The 18,714-nt window shown below is 36.7% G+C and overlaps 1 protein-coding gene across 3 annotated transcripts in view; it reads right to left on the minus strand.

The window, feature by feature from the left end:
- The window catches only part of LOC147625382 (putative LRR receptor-like serine/threonine-protein kinase At1g67720), a 136,038-nt gene that overhangs the window by 50,961 nt on the left and 66,363 nt on the right, over positions 1-18,714 (minus strand). For all 3 annotated transcript variants that reach the window (XM_086818715.1, XM_086818716.1, XM_086818714.1), the window contains one exon: positions 13,778-14,007. In XM_086818715.1, coding sequence (XP_086674841.1) covers positions 13,778-14,007 — 230 coding nt within the window. The remainder of the gene's footprint in view (positions 1-13,777; positions 14,008-18,714) is intronic.

Consider the following 18,714-nt stretch of genomic DNA (forward strand, 5'->3'; position numbering starts at 1 on the left):
TAAAGAATGCATAGAGCTTAAGCATAAAGCCTTATGCATAAATCTTAATGCATGATTTAAGCTTATGCATAAAGCTTTATGCATAGAGATTACAACATGCATAGAGCTTATGCATAAAGCCTTATGCATAGAGCTCAATATATGCTCTAAGCTTTATGCATGCCCAAGCTTATGCATAGAGCTTTATGCATGGAGCGTAATGCATGTCTTATGAATAGAGCTTAAAGATTTATGTATAGATCTTAATGCATGCTTAATTCATTTAGCTTATGCATTAAAGCTCAATGCATTTAAGCTTTATGCATAGAGCTTAATGCAAGTTTTAAGCTTATGCATGAAAGCTCAATGCATAATCTTATGCATAAGTTTATGCATAGAGTATACACATAATAGATATATATTTCAATTCTTCCATTAGATATGTATATTATGCACATAATAGGTTTCATACACACAATGGGAAAGATTGGGGACAATACCCCAATCTATCCCTAATTTGTTTCTATTTTCTTAGCATTGCTCAGTGACGCTTATATAGTGGCACTTATAGTGACGCTTACACCTTGACACTTTTCCAGTTCCCTTTATAAAAGCCACGCTATAAATGTTTCTACCCCCTCTTTTTGTTGTAGTGAAACCGTCTATCTCACTTTCCATTATTTATGTTTTCGAGTGGCATTGTCACATCAACAAGGGGGGTCCATGTTTTTCTACCAACATTAATTAAACTATGACAAGGATAAAGAAAGGAAGATAATGGATAAGCCTTGAAAAACAATATTAAAGGTAAATTTGAAAGGAAACATAGAAATAAGAACAATGATGATTCAATTAAGGGAAAAGTAACACTTGTACACCTACACTTGCACCTAACTTAAAGAATGTAGGGATGCACAAGATTAAAATATAGTGATGGAGCTTATCCTATGCTGTCTTGAGAAAAACAACTATATCAAGGTAAGATTATATCCTTAAGAAGGTGAACCCCCATTATCTCTTCCAATAAGAATGTACCTTTAGAGATAGGAGAAGACATTAAGAGGATGGTGTATGGCACAAACACTCCAAGTGAATCACATTAAGAACCTACATATATACTTGCATAAGAAAGTATACAGTGACTATATAGAAAGGAATAAACAAAGAGAGTAAAATAAGAATGAATGGGTAAATGTGTAATTCTATTAAAGAAGTAGGTGGGAGTGATGACTTGCTTTGGGAAATAACAATGGGTAAATATGTATTTCTATTAAAGGGGTAGGTGTGGGAGTGATGACTTTCTTTGGGAAAGTGGAGGTTAATGTTCTCCAAGGTAACAAATAGGCTTGGTAGAATGATTATTTTGCTACAAAATCCAATATAAGGATCCCTTGATAATCATAGAACTCTTGGATGGTGTATCACAAGTTAAGCTTTGTATATGAAACTCAACTCTTTGAAGAAAATTACCAAATAAAAAAGACATACTATAGTGAAATATATGGGTATACTTGTAAGGATAGCATATTTCCATGATCCTTGTCTTATGACAACCATGGTAATAGTTGATTGTGATAGGATTCAAATGTAACTTCATGAGCTTGCCACTGTGATAGATAACTTAGGCATCTATTATTATGACATAGAGTAAATGAGCTCTACTACTAATGAAGTAGGTAATTATGCATTCCAAGGGAGTGCCTATCCTTTTTCAATGGAAAATTAACATGGAAGGAGATTCCAGTAATTATCCTCCAACTAATCACTAAAGTAGGATCCTAATGCATCATCCATATCTGACAAAAATATTAATACATGTCCTTGTTATGTAGACATTTCATAGGGCCTAAAAGATATAGATGGTTTCCATCTAGGATCCAAATATTCTAAATATCATCCATACCATCATCTTTCTTTATGGGGTTTAAAACATAGAAATGATGCCCATTTGGGATCCCCATATTTTAGATCTCATCCACATCCTCCTCTTTTGCAGATGGTCATAGTGTTTTTGTCCATGTACATTATGTCCCACTATTTGGACATATGAAGGATATCATGAAAATCAAATAGTCCATTATAATATACTTTAGTTACTGACCTTGGGAGAGGGTGCCCAACTATTTAAATTCCATTAGCTGGTTACATCTATGATAGTTTTGTAGGGTGCATAGTAAGTGATATGCATGTGTTATGGAGTAGATCGGGGTTAGATAGACTCAAGCTCATGAGTGGCTTATGTTTCATCAATTTGTAGCCATTTCTTGGTTAAAAATGTTGTTCAAATCCTTCTTTATCATCATTTAACTTTATGGTAATGATCAAGGCCTTGAAAAGGGGATCTCTTATAGATTCCATATACTAATCCGTTTCTCTTTTGATCATCCTTTGAACAAGAAACCTAGTAGTGGTACAATAGACCTGATCAAGTTCGTATCTCTACCCTAGGAGACTCACTTTATGGTGGTCGATTTCGAGTATGTTGGATTGGTGGTTATAGTAATTCTATAGTTGGTCTAGCTATCACATTCGTGTAGCGGCACCACATCTATAAATGAAAGTATCATTATGTTTTCTAAGCATTTACAATGAGCACAATAGAGAAGTGGTACCAATGTGTCGCAGGTGAGGGCGTTCCATGCATTGAACACCAAACTACATCTCTCCTTGGGCAAAGGTGTGCATTGTTTGGAGGTTCCCTTACCTTCTTTAACTTAACTGTCTATAGGATGGCTAAGGTTAATTCATCATTTTTGTCTTTTACCTATCGTTGCCTAGTCTAAGTCATGCCAACCTGAAATGCTAAAGCTAAAGATGGAGTCTTATTTTCTTTAGGCTCGGGTATTTCCAGTATGTTAATTTTGAACTCGATGTGGCCATCTTGTAGCATGCATCCACCAATGTAGCTAGTCTTGATAAGACTAGCTAGCCATGCATTCTCAGATCTCATACTCATTAGGAAGTGAATGGGGTCTTCTTGGGCCCTTTAATTTGCCCAAGCCTAATCAAGGTGATTAAGGAATAGCCAAATGGGGGGTTGCCATGTGGACTGAAATGTTGGGTTTTTAAGAGAGGTGTAAGAGTGGTCAAAGGGTGCACTTTTTCCCCAAAAGGGGGGGAGGGGGGCAATTTTACAATTTTCGGACCTCCATAACTTCTACATACAAGCTCCGATTTGAGCGGAGATTATAGATCCATGATCTACGCATCAAGAGCTTTCCATAGATATGTTACATGATATGGTTTTATCCGCTAGATTTTAAATTCCATTTTCCCCCCAAAATTCAAATTCGAATAAAGTAGCCGTTTTGAAGCTTCTAATTAGAAAACGTTTCTTCTTAAGAGAAAAGGTTTGACTCCCTTAAACTGCCAAATAAAAGGGCCCAAGAAGCCTTCCATTGAGGTCCTAATGTTCTTTTGGAAGAATGACAACAATTGTTCATGGGTTAGCCTCTCTAAGATCTTACACCAAGAGTTTAAATATTTAAGCTAAGAAACCTAATCTCTCACTTGCTCATGCTCTTTTTGCTTGAGGTTGTGGAGATGTGCCTTTGGGCTCCACTTCTCTTCTCACCACTTCTAGCAAAGCTTAGCACAAATACATTCTTAAGCTGAGTAAAATTGACCTTATCCTCTAGCTTTAGAGTTTTGTACCATTGATGTACCTTCCCACCTAAGTTAGGAAAAAGAATGGATATTTGTGAGCTCATCAATTGATCCACATGTTTTTGAAATGGACTTAAATATTTTTACATATCATATGGAATCACCATCTTCACTAAAGATTGGGACATGAACTTTAGTAGTCCCCAATTCCCTTGCAACCCCCTACCTATTTCTGATGTCATACTTCACAAATGAGGTGGGGTAGTTGTGGTTAATTTTGGGGTTGGATCATAAGTTGGTTATGCTGTTGTGTATACCCTCTATCGTCTTAGGTTAGTTTCATAATGGTATTCTTCTCTAGCTAGTAATTATTTCACCAAACAAGCGACGGCTTTGGAAAACATAGATGGTGTGAACTTGCATCTTTTAACACCTTCCCTCAAGATCAGCAACATCTCTAAACCTTTGTTAGCTAGTTGACTACAATAAGCTGATTTAGACAGCTGATTTAAAAAAATGACTTTGACAAACTTTGGTGGTTGCAAGCTAACTTGAGCATAAGTCAAATAGCTGATTCAGTTAGCTGATTCAGTTAGCTGATTTAGTCAGTTGACTCAAATAGCTTATTCAATCAATTGATTTAGACCTACAAAATGAAAAATTAAAAAATCTAAAACATGTTTATTTTGTGGAAGGCTATTGAGCCTTCCCTTGCTCCAAGCATGGAGCCACTATGGATCCTTCCCTTACTCTTCAAACACCTTCCCTTAAGAGAAGCTCCATCATGCCAAGACTTGCTCCATGCTTGAAAAAAAGATTTTTGCCTAGGGGTTTAGTGAAGAGGTTTGCAACATTCTCTCTAGTATTGTAATGCTGCAACACAATGTCATCTCAGTGTATCTTCTCTCGGATGAAATGTTCTTTGACTTAAATATGCTTAGTCCTTTGATGCATAAATAGATTTTTGGCTAAGGCTTGAGCTAATATGCTATCACAAAGAATAGGAGTAGGACCATCAACTCCATAATGACTAAGTTCTTACAAGCATCGTTTCAGCCATATAGCTTCACAGGATGAGGTGGTTAAAGCCTTGCATTAAACCTCTGTAGAGGAAAGGTTGAATGTATTCTTCTTCTTAGAATACCATGAAATGGCTCCTCCATGCCAAGAAAAAATGCATTTCCACTGATGCTTCTTCTATCTATTAGACATGGTGCATAGTCACAATCACTAGTGTCTCACCTACATTTAAGAAACCCCAAGTATCTTAGCACTCTTTTGGCTACAACACAATAAGATAATTTGGGGTTTTCCATAAATTGAGAAAGACTATTTACTACAAAACAGAGATCTAGCCTAGTGATAGTCAAATAAATTAAGAGAACCAATGAGGTTCCTATACACAGTAGTATCAGAAGGATGTCTTGTTTCATCTTTTGTGAGCTTTAGAGTGGATTCCATTGGTGTAGCCACTGGCTTGCAGGTCTCTATACTAAACTTGTTGAGAATAGTCTACATGTACTTTTGCTCTGAGAGATGAAGATACCACCTACTACTATGGTCATGGCTATTTCAATCCTAAGGATATAGTGCAGGTATCCAAGATCTTTCATTTGACACTCAGCTGAGAGCTTGGATTTGAGAGCTGCAACCACGGCTTCATTGCTTCCTATCAAAATCAGATCATTATAACATACACAAGAACAAGAATAATGTCCTTCTACATTACTCTTCTGGAACCCTTGAGATTTGAGATGTTCATAAATTTTTCCATACGAGGCTCTTGGAGCTTATTTCAGACCATAGAAGATCTTCTTCAACTAGCAAACAAGATGCTCTTTTCCTTCTTTGACATTACCTACGGACAAGGAAAAAATAGGGGCTAATCTTTTATAATTGGTTTTTCTGCAAAAACATTCACCCGATATAAAATATTTGCCCAAATTTTGGCCATTTTGAAGGATTTTAGAAAATATTTACCCAAATTTAGAAATTTTAGGGCATTTTTGAAAAACATTTTCCCTATTTTATATAAGTATAGATTTATATAGGAGGAATAATCTCCAATTGTCCTACACTTATATATTCATGGAGGCATCTTATTTTTTACCCTGCCTATAGGCTGTTGCATGTAGACTTCTTCCTGAAGTTGGCCATTGAGGAAGACATTGTTGACATCCATTTGTCACAATTTCCACTTTTGAAGAGAGGCTAGAGAAAGGACTAACCTGATGGAATTCATCTTGGGTACTATTGCAAAGGTCTCTTCATGATCATCCCCCTATTTCTGAGCAAAACCTTTAGCCACAAGTGTTGCTTTGTACTTGTTTTACTTTATCTTGTAAATCCATTTGTAGCGTATGGATTCTTGTTGGTTGGAAGTTGACATGTATCCCAACTATGATTCATGTAGAGTTCAGTCATCTCTTTGTCCATTGCATTTGTCCATTCTTTCTTATCACAGGCATCCTCATAGAAGAGGGGTTCATCATGCTACATCAGTGATGTTAAGAGAGCATAATTTGTTTGTTCAAAGTGTGAATTGTTACTTCTGTGATATGTTAACCTTTGGGGCTACTTTCTATAGATGGTAGATCTCCTAGGGGTTTCTTGGTGGGCATCATCTTCTTCCTCTAGTTCTTCAATAGATGGTAGATCTCCTAAGGGTTTCTTGGTGGGCATCATCTTCTTCCTCTAGTTCTTCAATGGAGTCCTCCAAAGGTGTTATCTCCCCTTTGAGGGTAGCTGATGAAGAAGGGGTGTCTGCATATAATGGATGAGTTGATGTCCAGCTGTTTGTCTCATCAAAGATCACATCCCTTAACATAAATGTTTTCTTTTTTATTAGATCATAGAGTTTGTGAGCGTGATGCTCACTACTATAACCAACAAACACACACTTTCTTGACTTGTCATTAAGCTTCTTCCTATTTGAATCTAGAATATGAGAAAAAGCTAAACAACTAAATATTATGAGATGATAATAATTGAGGCTTGATTCCATTAAAGTATTCATATGGGATGATATCCTGGAGTGCTTCAGTTGGGGATCTATTCATAAGAATCTATTCATAAGAGGTAGCATGCTATGCTAACAGCTTCAGCCTAGTAGGTGTTGGAGAGGTTCTTCTCCTTTAACATATACCTGGCTGACTCAAGTAGGACTCTGTTCTTCCTCTAATAAGCAACTCCATTTTGTTGAGGTGTATAGCTGAAGATTAGTTTACTTATGATGCCATGCTCAAGAAGGTATTTTCTAAAGACTTTTGAGAGGTGTTCACCTCCATTATCTAACCTGAGGACCTTGATGCTTCTTCATGTCATATTCTAAACCATAACATGAAAATGCCAAATACTTCAGATTTGGATTTTATGAATAAACCTATGTATGGAGTAATAATCTATGAAGGAAACATAGTATGTATTACCACCACTTGAAGGAGTGTGGACTGACTCACAAACATCTATGTGAATGAGGTCAAGGAATCCTCTTGCTCTACTTGTGCTTCTAGAAAAATGTATCTCTATACTACTTGTTGCCAATGCAATAGGCTTAAAATACTTTATCAACTTTTTGTAGGGATCATATGCCTAAAACCATACCTCTTGATTTAAGAAGACACATGCTATTGAAATTTAGGTGACCACACCTTTTATGCCATAATTATGATGGAGGTAAAGAGGCTAACCTATTAGCCTAAATTGCTAACAAGTTTGCCACTTATCCACTCAACTTGAAGATTTTTCCATGCTTTTGAGCTCTTCAAGTTGGAGTGCTATCTGTAGTATAAACCAAACCATCATGAATAGAATCCAACTTGGAAAAATATTCAGCATGAGAAGTTATGTAGGAGCTTTCTGCATAATCAATCCACCATGGTTCCTGCTTGCTGCCATGGTCTACATGATTGGCCTCTTTCATCTCTTCAATAGAGAGAAAGTGTTGGCATTTATGAAGCATTGAGAGATTTCATCTTCAACACAGCTTTATTGATTTCCCCTTCAGATCACCTTACTTTTTCTTGCAATATTTCTTAAACTGTACATATTTTTGACAGTGAAAACATTGAATGGAGTTATGAGAAGTTCTACCTTTTCCTCTACCTCTAGAGGAATAGCCACATCTACCATTAGAAGAATAATAACCTTGATCATTGTTGTTCTTATTGGGCTCATAGTTTTTATGTCTTCGTCATTGTCTTTGATAATTTTATCTTCGTTTCTCTGTTGTTAAGAGGTCTTTGTAATTGTTACTTGTTGAAGTGATGTTGCTACCATGGATGTTCTTCATGGCTACCATGGATGTTCTTCATGGCTACTTATCTTTGATCCTCGTCCCCCTAAGGATCTGCTCCATTTTGTCTAGTGATGGTTTTTCCCTCAAAATGATGAGGCCTTGAACAAGACCAGCATAACCTGCCTTGAGCACATGGATGAAGATTGTAGCAAGCTCCTTATCAGATGTCTTATCTCTCACATTTATTAGTTGTTGATGTGGATCTGTCACCCACTTGATGAAGTCTGTAGTAGTCTCATTTGGCTCCCTTGTCTTATTTGTGAGTTCATCCCTCAAGGTAATTTTCCTTGAAGTGCTTTTAGACTCATACACCTTCTTTAGGTTGTCCCAAGATTCTTTGGGAGTTAGCACCTCCCTTGAGGATGTCATCCTTCACACTTAGCTTTATTATGTGGACCAAAAACATGGCCTTCTTGTCCCATTTTGCTAGAGATTTGATAGTCAAATTAGTTTGTCTCTCCATAGAAATTATCTCCCAACAATCTTAAAAGAATAATAGTGACTCTAGCTTCATCTTCCAGGTTGTGTTGTTTGTACTATTGAGTTTTTTAGCTTCCTACAAAAGTAGGCTACTCAAATTGGGTGTCATTGAGTCAGTAGAACAGATAGTTGATTCTGCCTTCGGATGTTGATAGAGCTGGAGGTGACTCCAACAGTAAACGTGGCCAAACGTTGAATGTTAACTCCAGAATGTGAAAATATGTACAATAATAGACAGTGATTGTCACAGTAGAAAATGACTGATATCAGCAATATGTGGACGGCTATGAGTAGTAGGTCAATGGCTTGTCAGCAGAGGCAGGTCAATGGCTTGTCAAAGTAGAGCAAGTCGACTCAGATGGATGACTCTAATAGTTAATATAGATAGTTGATTCCGTCAGCAGCTGGCTCAAGAACATGATTCCAGCTGATTCATATAGCTCACTCTCATAGTTATTTCAGACAATGAATTTAGTCAACTATTTTATATAGTGCACTTTGACAATCTAAAGATGATGTGGCATCAACAAGTCGGAAGATTACTAGCTTTAGTAGGTCAAAACGAAAGATGATATGACATCAATAGGTCAGATGATGATGTGGCTTAAGCACATCAAAAGATGACATGGCTTTCACAGGTCCAAAGATGACATGGCTTCAGCATGTCAAAAGATGATGTTCCATCACCAAATTAAAATATTACATGGCATCAACAAATCAAAAGATAACATGGCATCAATAGATCAAAAGATGATGTAGCATCAGAGCAAATCAGAAGTTAATGCAAATTCTACAAATTCGCATCTGTATATATGAAAGTGGCTGATGCTAAATCTGTAACCCAAGTGCAAAATGTTGAATGCCAGAATGCAAAAGACTGACTAGCAGTTTATGCAATGCCAACATGCAGCAAAATGGCCAGATGGGAGGTGGCGTAGATCTAAGGCAGGTGTTACTTAAGCTGATGTAATGATGGTGTGCTTGATCTCAGAGGCTAGATGGTGCCTAGGAAGACTCTACGCAATCGAGTAAATGAGGCTCTGATACCATGCCAAAATGGTGGGGACAAGGAATTGTGATAGAAGACCAACAATCAGACTAAATAAACAAGTTGAAATCGAATGTTTATATTATTGAATCAGATAGGATACAACAAATGATAGATTCTAACTCTAATGTGAAAGGGCTAATCCCTAGAAACCCTATCCTGATGCTAAGGAGCTAAATCAACTTAAATATTACAATCAACATAATGTTGTGAGTGTTAGGCTAGGCTACATACTCAGCAGTGGCTTCTTGTAAACTTCTTGTTTACTCTTTTTCACTATCTTGTTTGGCTAGGCTACACACTCGGCTTTTATAATGATCTCTGTAGGTAAACAGCTCATCACTCATAGCTAGACAGGTCATGATTTCATCTTCATCTCCATAATCTTGCTGCTAATCCAATTAGCTAAATTGTGTCGTTTAGCTTTGCAGAATTGTCTCCTAAGAAAACGTGACTTTGCAATTCTTTCTTTGATGTAGGAATTTTTTCACCAAATAGGCAGGCATATTTCTAAGGCTTTTCAAACCATAGATGGTGTGAACTTGTATCTTTTAACACTCCTTGTCCTCATAAAGATCCCTATTTTTCTAGGTTGGGTCCTCCTAACCTGTGATGGGTTGCTTATTTTCATTCCCCCTTTAGATCTTCTAATATTGGCTCTAAGTGTGGCATCCCGAATACCAAAGCTTGTGAAAGGTATTCAGCTTATGGCATAACCTCTAACGGATTCCTTTCTTAGGTCTCTGGCTATATTGTTTCTTTTGATTAAGATTTGCACCTGTCTATGGGCCTCTCTAAATGTAATTTCCACCTCCAAAAAGGTTGTTCCATTGATTCGACTAAATAGAACTTTGGTAATGTTTATAGATGCCAAGTATTCTCTACCCACAACTGGTTAGGCTATGCACCATCCACAATTGAGCTGATCTAAAAGATAATGAGGGTATCGATTTCTAGGGGATATTGACATGTGAAGAAAGAGATAGTCATGCATAAATAACTAGAGATAGTCAGAGCTGTGAAAAACTCTAGTTTTTGGCAGCTAGGGGAATTGATATTTTAATCGTAGTTTTTCTACCAATGTACTTTAATAGTCAAAATATGACCTTTATAGTGTGAAAAACTATGGTTTTTATGTCAAAACATTTATCTTTTGGTATCGAATTCGCTTGTAATTAACTTTGACAATGAGTTTAGATAATGAAGTCACCCTAGTAACCTCCATAGCTGAAATTCTTTTGGCATGATAGTCACGTGTAAAAATCTCAAGATAGTCATGGCCATGAAAAATTGTAGTTTTTCACTCTCAAAATGTTTTTAAAGATAAGAGGATAAGATTTCAAGGATAATAATTTATATTTTTGGCAAGATAATCCCTTAAATCATGATGTGATTTTTGGTATTTTTTGTTAATGTGAATTTATTTGGTTTTTAACACCCGTTGAAAACCCCCAAGTCTAAAAAATCATTAATTATCTTTGATCTATTTTTTGGGAGTCCAAACACTTTTTTTACCTACTAAAAACGTGCAATTTGAGTATGCTTACCATAGCTAAGGTAATTAAATCTTCAACAAAACCCAAACAATAATATTTTTCATAATTATGTGATTTTGAATAAAAATAAAATAACACAACACTCTAGTTTTGTACATGAAAAAGCAGAAGTGTTGCAAACATAAAAAATAAACAAAACTAATTGGATTTCTTCCCTCTAGGCCCTCCAAGTACTCAAAAACTAATCTTTCAATCAAAAGAAATAAAAACTTAAACACTATCATACTTTTCACTATTCTGCCAACAATGTTATCTCCTCAAGACTTCACATTGAATTTTGCCAAAACTAAAAGTATAGATTTTTAAGTATACAAGGAAGGATTTTAGTGCTCTAAGAAGGTAGAAGCAAGATTATCTCCCCCACAGTGGTGCCAAAATGTTATGGCTCATTTATTCCCTTTAAAGAACTCTCTCTCATTCATGCAAGTGTTGCAATAGACTACAACCATTGTGCTATTCTTACCTTCTCAAGATCTCCAAGCTCCACCACTAGTTGTTGGCTCCAAGATTCTAGGGCCTACCTCTTGCTGTCATGCACTGCCTAGCAAGGACTCACCTCTCTCACTCTCTCACATTAAACATAGAAAGGCACATGTGCTAGGATCAAATAAGCATCTCCTCTCAACCCTCTCTCTCTCTCACACACACACATACACAAGATGAAGAGTAAAGAGATTAACAAGAACTCACTTAGCACAAAGTGCAATTATGACATTTGATTATGATAAAGTGTCTTATATATAACTAGCCCTTTTTCATATTTGGGCATGTAATATTCAAAACCAAACTAATAAGCTCAATCTTTGGAAAGCTTTTCTCACAATCTTTACAACTTTTATAGTGCCTTTTCATGAGACTTATTGCCACTCTCGTCATCTGTAGTATAGACTGCTTCTGTTAATCCTAAAATGGGGTTAACATATATCCTCTAGTATATTCCCTAAGTGTGCCATTCACATGGACTTTTGGCATGAATTTGGGAGTTTTAAATCATAAAGGAGATCCTTTCGAAGTTATTTAGGTGTTGGAGTACTAGATTTGGAAGTTCTCTATCTTGGTCGCACTAGTTGATATGAAAAAGTGTTGGGCCTTTAAAAGAGAGAAATTTCGCTTTTTCCTTCATCAAATTTACTTGTAGATATATATTAGTAGAAATGTTTAGATGTTTAATGAGCCATATCCACATGTCTAGAACACAAAATTTGTGATGCATGTAATTATTTCTAAATTACTAGAAATGTAAGCATCAAAACATTTCTAGATTACTAGAAATGTTTTAGATATTTAATGAGCCAACTGAACACAAAAGTTTTGATATGTGTAATCATAGCTAATATTTAAAATTTGGTGTTGAAGGTTAATAAGTTTAACACAAAATCTATAAGCATACTAATATAAAGAATATTCTTATAAAGAGCTAGAATTTGAAATTGTGGGCCTTTAAAGAACTCAAAAGCTATGAAGATACTTGAATAGAGCTAGAATTAGAGATGGTACCATTAAAGAACTCAAGAGTTATGAAGATATTGATATAGCTACCTCATAAAGAGCTAGAACTAGAGATCTACCTTTAAAAGGAGTGGATAGAGGATATAGTAATGGTGCCTTTATAGAACTCAAAAGCTATGAATGTACTTGAATAGAGCTAGAACTAGAGATGGTTCCATTAAAGAACTCAACAAATACGAAGATACTGATATAGCTACCTCATAAAGATCTAGAACTAGAGATGGTGCCTTTAAAAGGAGTGGATATTGAAGGGATCTTTTAATGATTATTCCAAGTCACACTAAATGGCTACTTTAAGGCAATACGTTCACCTCGATGTTGAGCATAATTGATAAGGAGCATAAAGTATATTGGAGGTATATTGAAGCTATTATATACATATGAAAAGGAAAGTGCTTATGCTAGTAGGAGAGATCGAAGAAGGTACCCACAATATACATTGTTGCGACTCTCTTGTGTCTTGTCCCTTCAATTTGATATTGGGAAATAAAGGACTTCCTATTTTGAACCCATTCAAGGGTAGAATTGTAATAAAAGGACTTGTTTTTGTATATTCTAGGAGGTTTGCTAAATAGGTCAGCGTATTTAAATATGGCCTTTTCTTGGCAAGTTGCTTAAAATGGGTCTATTGGGAAGTCTCTTCAAAAGGGTTTCAATTGGGTAACCTTTTTAGATAAGAGCACTACAAGATTGCTTCACCTTTAGAATATATAGTCTAGATAATGAGATTTTTATAGTTCATTTTGGTACTTGGGTGACCCTCTTATTCTCCACTTGAAGTGGTTTGCTACTTTCTACTCTCTTTAGATACCCCATAGCTAGCATCTTTAGGTAAGACTTCTACCAGTATTGACTACTTCTCCTAAACCTTTATACAGCTACTAATGTTGGTGCTAAAGTGATCCTCTCTATGACTTTAAATACTTTTTGAATATTTCCTCTAACCTCTTAATCAATACTCTTCTAACATGTTAATGGATATAGAGCATTCATAGTGATGAGACTAGGCAGTTGGGTATTGAATTTGTGTGCTCTTCCAACTAAATTTAGTATTATTTGTACATGTATCATTAGGCTATGTTTCTTGGTTGACCTAATGATGTATAATAACTACTTTTGTAATAAAATATTCAAATTAAAGCTTCTATGAAATTTATATCTTGTAAGATAACACTTTATCTACATATTAAAGTAGTGATATTGAAAACCAAAAACAAAATTAGTTTTCCATGTTGACGATAGCTATAAGTTTCAATGAGTTTTTGATATTTTAACACTTGAAGAAAAGTATATGACCCATACCTTCTTTACTTGATTGTGCTGATATGTTCGATATATTTCTTGCCCTTTTCACCCTTTCTTTTTGAACTATGAACATTACCAACATTGATATGACATATATAAATGCCAAAGTTGAAATAATGTAGATATATTTGATTGTAGTACTCTTTTTTATTGATGACGTGGTCATAGAGGATCTTGAAGGGCATGCACATTCTGTGCCACTACATAAATTTGGATCTCCAAAATACCTATTCAAGTGCAACAACATTGTTTGTTATCAATTCCATGTCAAAATGCATAATGTAAATACATTCTCACAAACAAATCATTGATCCAACATCTTATTAAACATTAAAATCCATGAAAATTTTATATTTTTCCTAAACAAAAGCATGATGATGTGGATATAGATGAAACTAACATGTCTCGTTTGAGTATAGCCATATTTTAGTATTAATTTTAAGTGATTGCATGTAGCATCCACATGTACATAACTACACAATATATTAGACAAATTCATGTGTGTTTCTTGTTTCTATGCACATGTGCATGAGCATGCACTTGCACATGCACACACACACACACATATATAGACACCTAAGCACATGTTTTCACCTTATTTGGTGCCCACATTATCTTACCCTAAAGGTAATTTTTCACATATGCTATCTTTGAAAACTATTGAGAATGTTTTTCATCAAGTAAGATTTTTTTTGGACTCTATTACACTCACCATCAAATATGATTTTATTTTGTTACCACATCTCTCAAATCTAACTTGCATGCGAGATCAAGATAGAGGTTGTCTACCATGCACAAGCTGCTAGCACCATATTTGAGGTTCTAACTCTCAGAGATGATTGTGGTAAAAGTGTGGAAAAACTCATATTTCCCTTATGTGTACATGCTAACTAGTGCATGCCATCTTGTTATGCCAAAACCTATATATATAATCTCTGGGAAAAAGATCTATGTAAAAGTGTGGAAAAACTCATATTTCCCTTATGTGTACATGCTAACTAGTGCATGCCATCTTGTTATGCCAAAACCTATATATATAATTTCTGGGAAAAAGATCTATGTATTAGTTAATTAAAAAATCCATAAAGGGAAAAATACAAACACAAAGGGCTAGATACAAACTCACCTCCATTTATGGGGCGAGGATCAAATAATCAAAGGTGGAGAAATATACACTTCTTCTCTAGTTGGTCGCTTTATAAGGAGGAGGCTAGATACAAACTCACCTCCATTTATGGGGCGAGGATCAAATAATCAAAGGTGGAGAAATATACACTTCTTCTCTGGTTGGTCACTTTATAAGGAGGAGGCTATCTCATACAGGGGGAATTACCACAATGGTGGTCTATAATGCCAAGTGCAATCACCACCTCTATTAGTGGGAAAACGGAAAGGCCTCAAGATCCTCAAGAAAGCTTCTCGCCACTTTTGATGCGCTCATAGCAACCCTGAACTTCCCCCACTGACCGCATGGGGGGTATGGATGATGTCAAGCCGAATGCTCCTGATTTGGCAAAAGCGAAGTGTGGGTACCCTTGATGGCATTTTTGCATCTAGCTCTCCATATGTTCTAAGATGCAATGGTAGTGCAAATCTCCCATCTGTGGCATGAGCCCAATCTCTAATGCTCAGTAGATGGGACTGGGACTGGTACTTTAGAAATGCAAAGGTGAGAGACCTCAAGTGCTAGCCCCCCAACTTCCTCCACGTAAGCCCTAACAACCTCAACCTCTCTGGCGGCCCAAGTGACAGTTCCCCATGTAGTGATATGGGTCGAGGTCCTCTCCATTCTCAAGATGTGGAGAATCCATTGCCAAACCTGTTGAGCCTTCCAGTAATCCCAAAGGTAGTGTCGCCTTGAGACTCTTGAGCATGGTGGCACCTTGAACAAGCTCCTAGTCTACCACCAATGGCCAACCCCATGCCAACCACCAAGCTCATGTGTGTCATCAACCAAAGAAAGAGGGTGATCTTTAGAGGCCAAAAATTATCCGATAGACTCTAAAACAAATTCAAGAGAAAACGCTATGAGAGGCCCTTTGACTGCCAATGTACTACTATAGCCGAGGTGCCATCAACCTCCGACATCTAAATCCTAGGGTATCTAGAGTCTCCTCCTAATTAGACGGTTCACTCTCACCCTCTATAAAAGGCCAACCATTTAAATCCTCCAAAGGGGGCTCTGATCTCTCTAATCTGCCATGGGGACCACCAATAGAAAAAGTGAGCAGCAAACCATAGCCATTGTTGGGGGGTGAGGTCTGGGATACAGGTCTGGGATAGGTGTCAGCCACTCTTGAGGAATAGCAGAGTCAATGTTAAGGTTGAGTTTGTCTCTACTCCTCCTGATTCTTACCAGGTCTCTCTCTTGAGCCTTTGAGGGTAGCTGCATGTGTGTAAGCCAATTTTCAAGGGACCTAGAGGGTTCTATGCTCAATTCCCCCATGATACATGAGGTTAGGCCCCCAACATATGGCCGATCAAGGGGTTCTCACAATGAGGGGCTATTGTGAAGACACTCCTCTGAGGCTACCAGAGCTAACTTCGTTGAGCATTGTCTGGAGTTAATCCCAAGCACGGAGTTGGCTGGGTGCAAATCTGTCCTGACAAGCTAGGCTAAATCCATGGGCCCACAACTTAGTGAAGATCCATCTACCAACACTAGGCACTCCGTATACTTGATATTATTTTTCTCTTGGTTCGGGAGACATTTCTTAGATCAGTAACAAATAGCTTACTATTGCACTCTCATCTTGCAACACCATATTAGTGAATTTGGGAATTTCCCAATTCCCATTTTTGAATACTTAAAAAAGGAGGACATGGATAACATGTTTATAAGTTTTTCAAAACCCTATCATATGACCTATCGTTGGAAAGCGCTTGAAAAATGGAATCTAAAGAGCTATAAAGCGCTCATTTTGGATTAGTGGTGTTCAAGTTATGGTTAATCTAAACTTTTGACCACGTGTCCCAAACTTGTGGGAAATTCCCATATTCCCCAATATGGTGTTTTGCCAAAAGAGGCTGAATACAAAGTTGTATGATTTATATTAAGGAGGGGTTTTAGAAATCAATGTTCCAAAGTTGTATGATTTATATTATATGAATGTTAAGGAGGGGTTTTGGAAATCAATGTTCCACCTCCATAGTGTATATTATCTAGGCATCGATTAGCTCATGTTTGTATGACTACCATTACAATGAGTAGCTCATTTTTGTACAACCCCCATTATAAAGAGTAGCCATGGTTTAGTAGCCTAGGCACCCAACATCCCCATACTCACACGGGAAGTTGGCCATGAGGTTAGATGGTTTAGAGATGACTTAGATTATATTTGACACGCTACCAAAGGCTACATGCTACACTGCACCCTTTTCTCATAATATTCCACAGATTAAGTAGGTAAACTTTACTCTTACTACACACCCTAACAAAGGGGACCAAGATGAGCCTAGATGCCTACCTGGAGGTGGGGAACTTGCTACTACTATGCAATTGTATATCTTTATGGTTCGAGTCCACACTATGCATGAAGTCACTGAAAACAACTCATAAACCTATATGGTCATATCATGGCCACCTCATGTATACATTTCTATGTAGATACATGGCCAAACCCTTCTCGACATAGTTCATTGGTCATCACCATGACTTTAGTCCCTAGCTTCTACTAGCACCCTCCATCTTAGTATTTCTCGACTAGCTATCAAAGCTACCTTCATAGGTGGGGCTTGCATACCTTATTTGTAATGATTCCCTCAGGGCTTGTTGGAGAACCTACTCAAAATACCAACATAAAAATTGATCTCTAGTCTAGTATTACATAAGAAGATAAGATTGTGTCTAACCAGTTTCCTATATAAGGTCTCATTCACAACGTCTGAGGTGTCTTCGATGGATAGCTTTAGATCAACCTCCATTGGGGTACCAATTACCTTACATATAGTCATGCTAAATGCCTTGACCATATTACCTATTTTTTTATATTAAGAGGTAAAAATGTTATTTGGCTTCTGGCATCTCAAACTCTACACTAAGTATATATTATGTTTTTGATATATTTTTATCGTGATTCACTATTAGGTCATCTATATTTTTATCCTGATTCACTATTAGGTCATCTACATGACCATATACTTCCCCTACTAACAAAGGCATACAAATTTACATCAGAAGGGTTGTGTAAGAGAACTATACTCATAAAATTAGGTCATCTACAGAGAGAACAATGACCATATACTTTCCCTGGTAACAAAAGGCATTCAAATTTACATCTAAAGGATTGTCTAAGAGACCAATACTCATAAAACAAGCATCGTTCTTCTAGTACTATACCTTATAAAGTGCCTCATATACTTGCGTGGTGTCTCTTTCACATCATAAAGTGTCTTCCATAACGTTGAAACTTTGCTTTCAGAATTGGAAACCACGAATCCAAGTGGCTATTCCACATATAGCTCCTCCTTCTGGTTATCTCATTGAGAAAATTAGATTTTACATCCATTTAGAGAACGTGCCATCCCCCTTGCACTGTTAGTGTAAGCACGGTGCTGATTATGGTTGACCTAGTTGTAGGAGAAAAAGTTTCTTGAAAGTCACAACCTTTAACTTGTGCAAAACCTTTATTAATCAGTCATTCCTTGCACCTTTCAAAAGTACCATCAGATCTATGTTTTTCTTTATAAACCCATAGTGTGATAATTACTTTATGCCTTAGAGGATGATCTACAAGGTCCCAAGTGTGGTTTTTAAGGATGGAGTTATATTCTACTTGCATGGCTACTATCCACTTTAGATTCATTTGTGCTTCAAAGTTTGTAGGCTCCAAAATCTTGAATACCTTTGTCTCATAAGAGAAAAATTCACTAGATTCTCTCAAGTCGTGGTTTTATCCTCTGATCTTTTACATCTGCAACATCTTGAGGTGAAT

Source organism: Cibotium barometz, chromosome 24 (assembly GCF_041138505.1).
Source record: "Cibotium barometz isolate CiBa-2024 chromosome 24, ASM4113850v1, whole genome shotgun sequence".
Classification (NCBI taxonomy): Eukaryota; Viridiplantae; Streptophyta; class Polypodiopsida; order Cyatheales; family Cibotiaceae; genus Cibotium; species Cibotium barometz.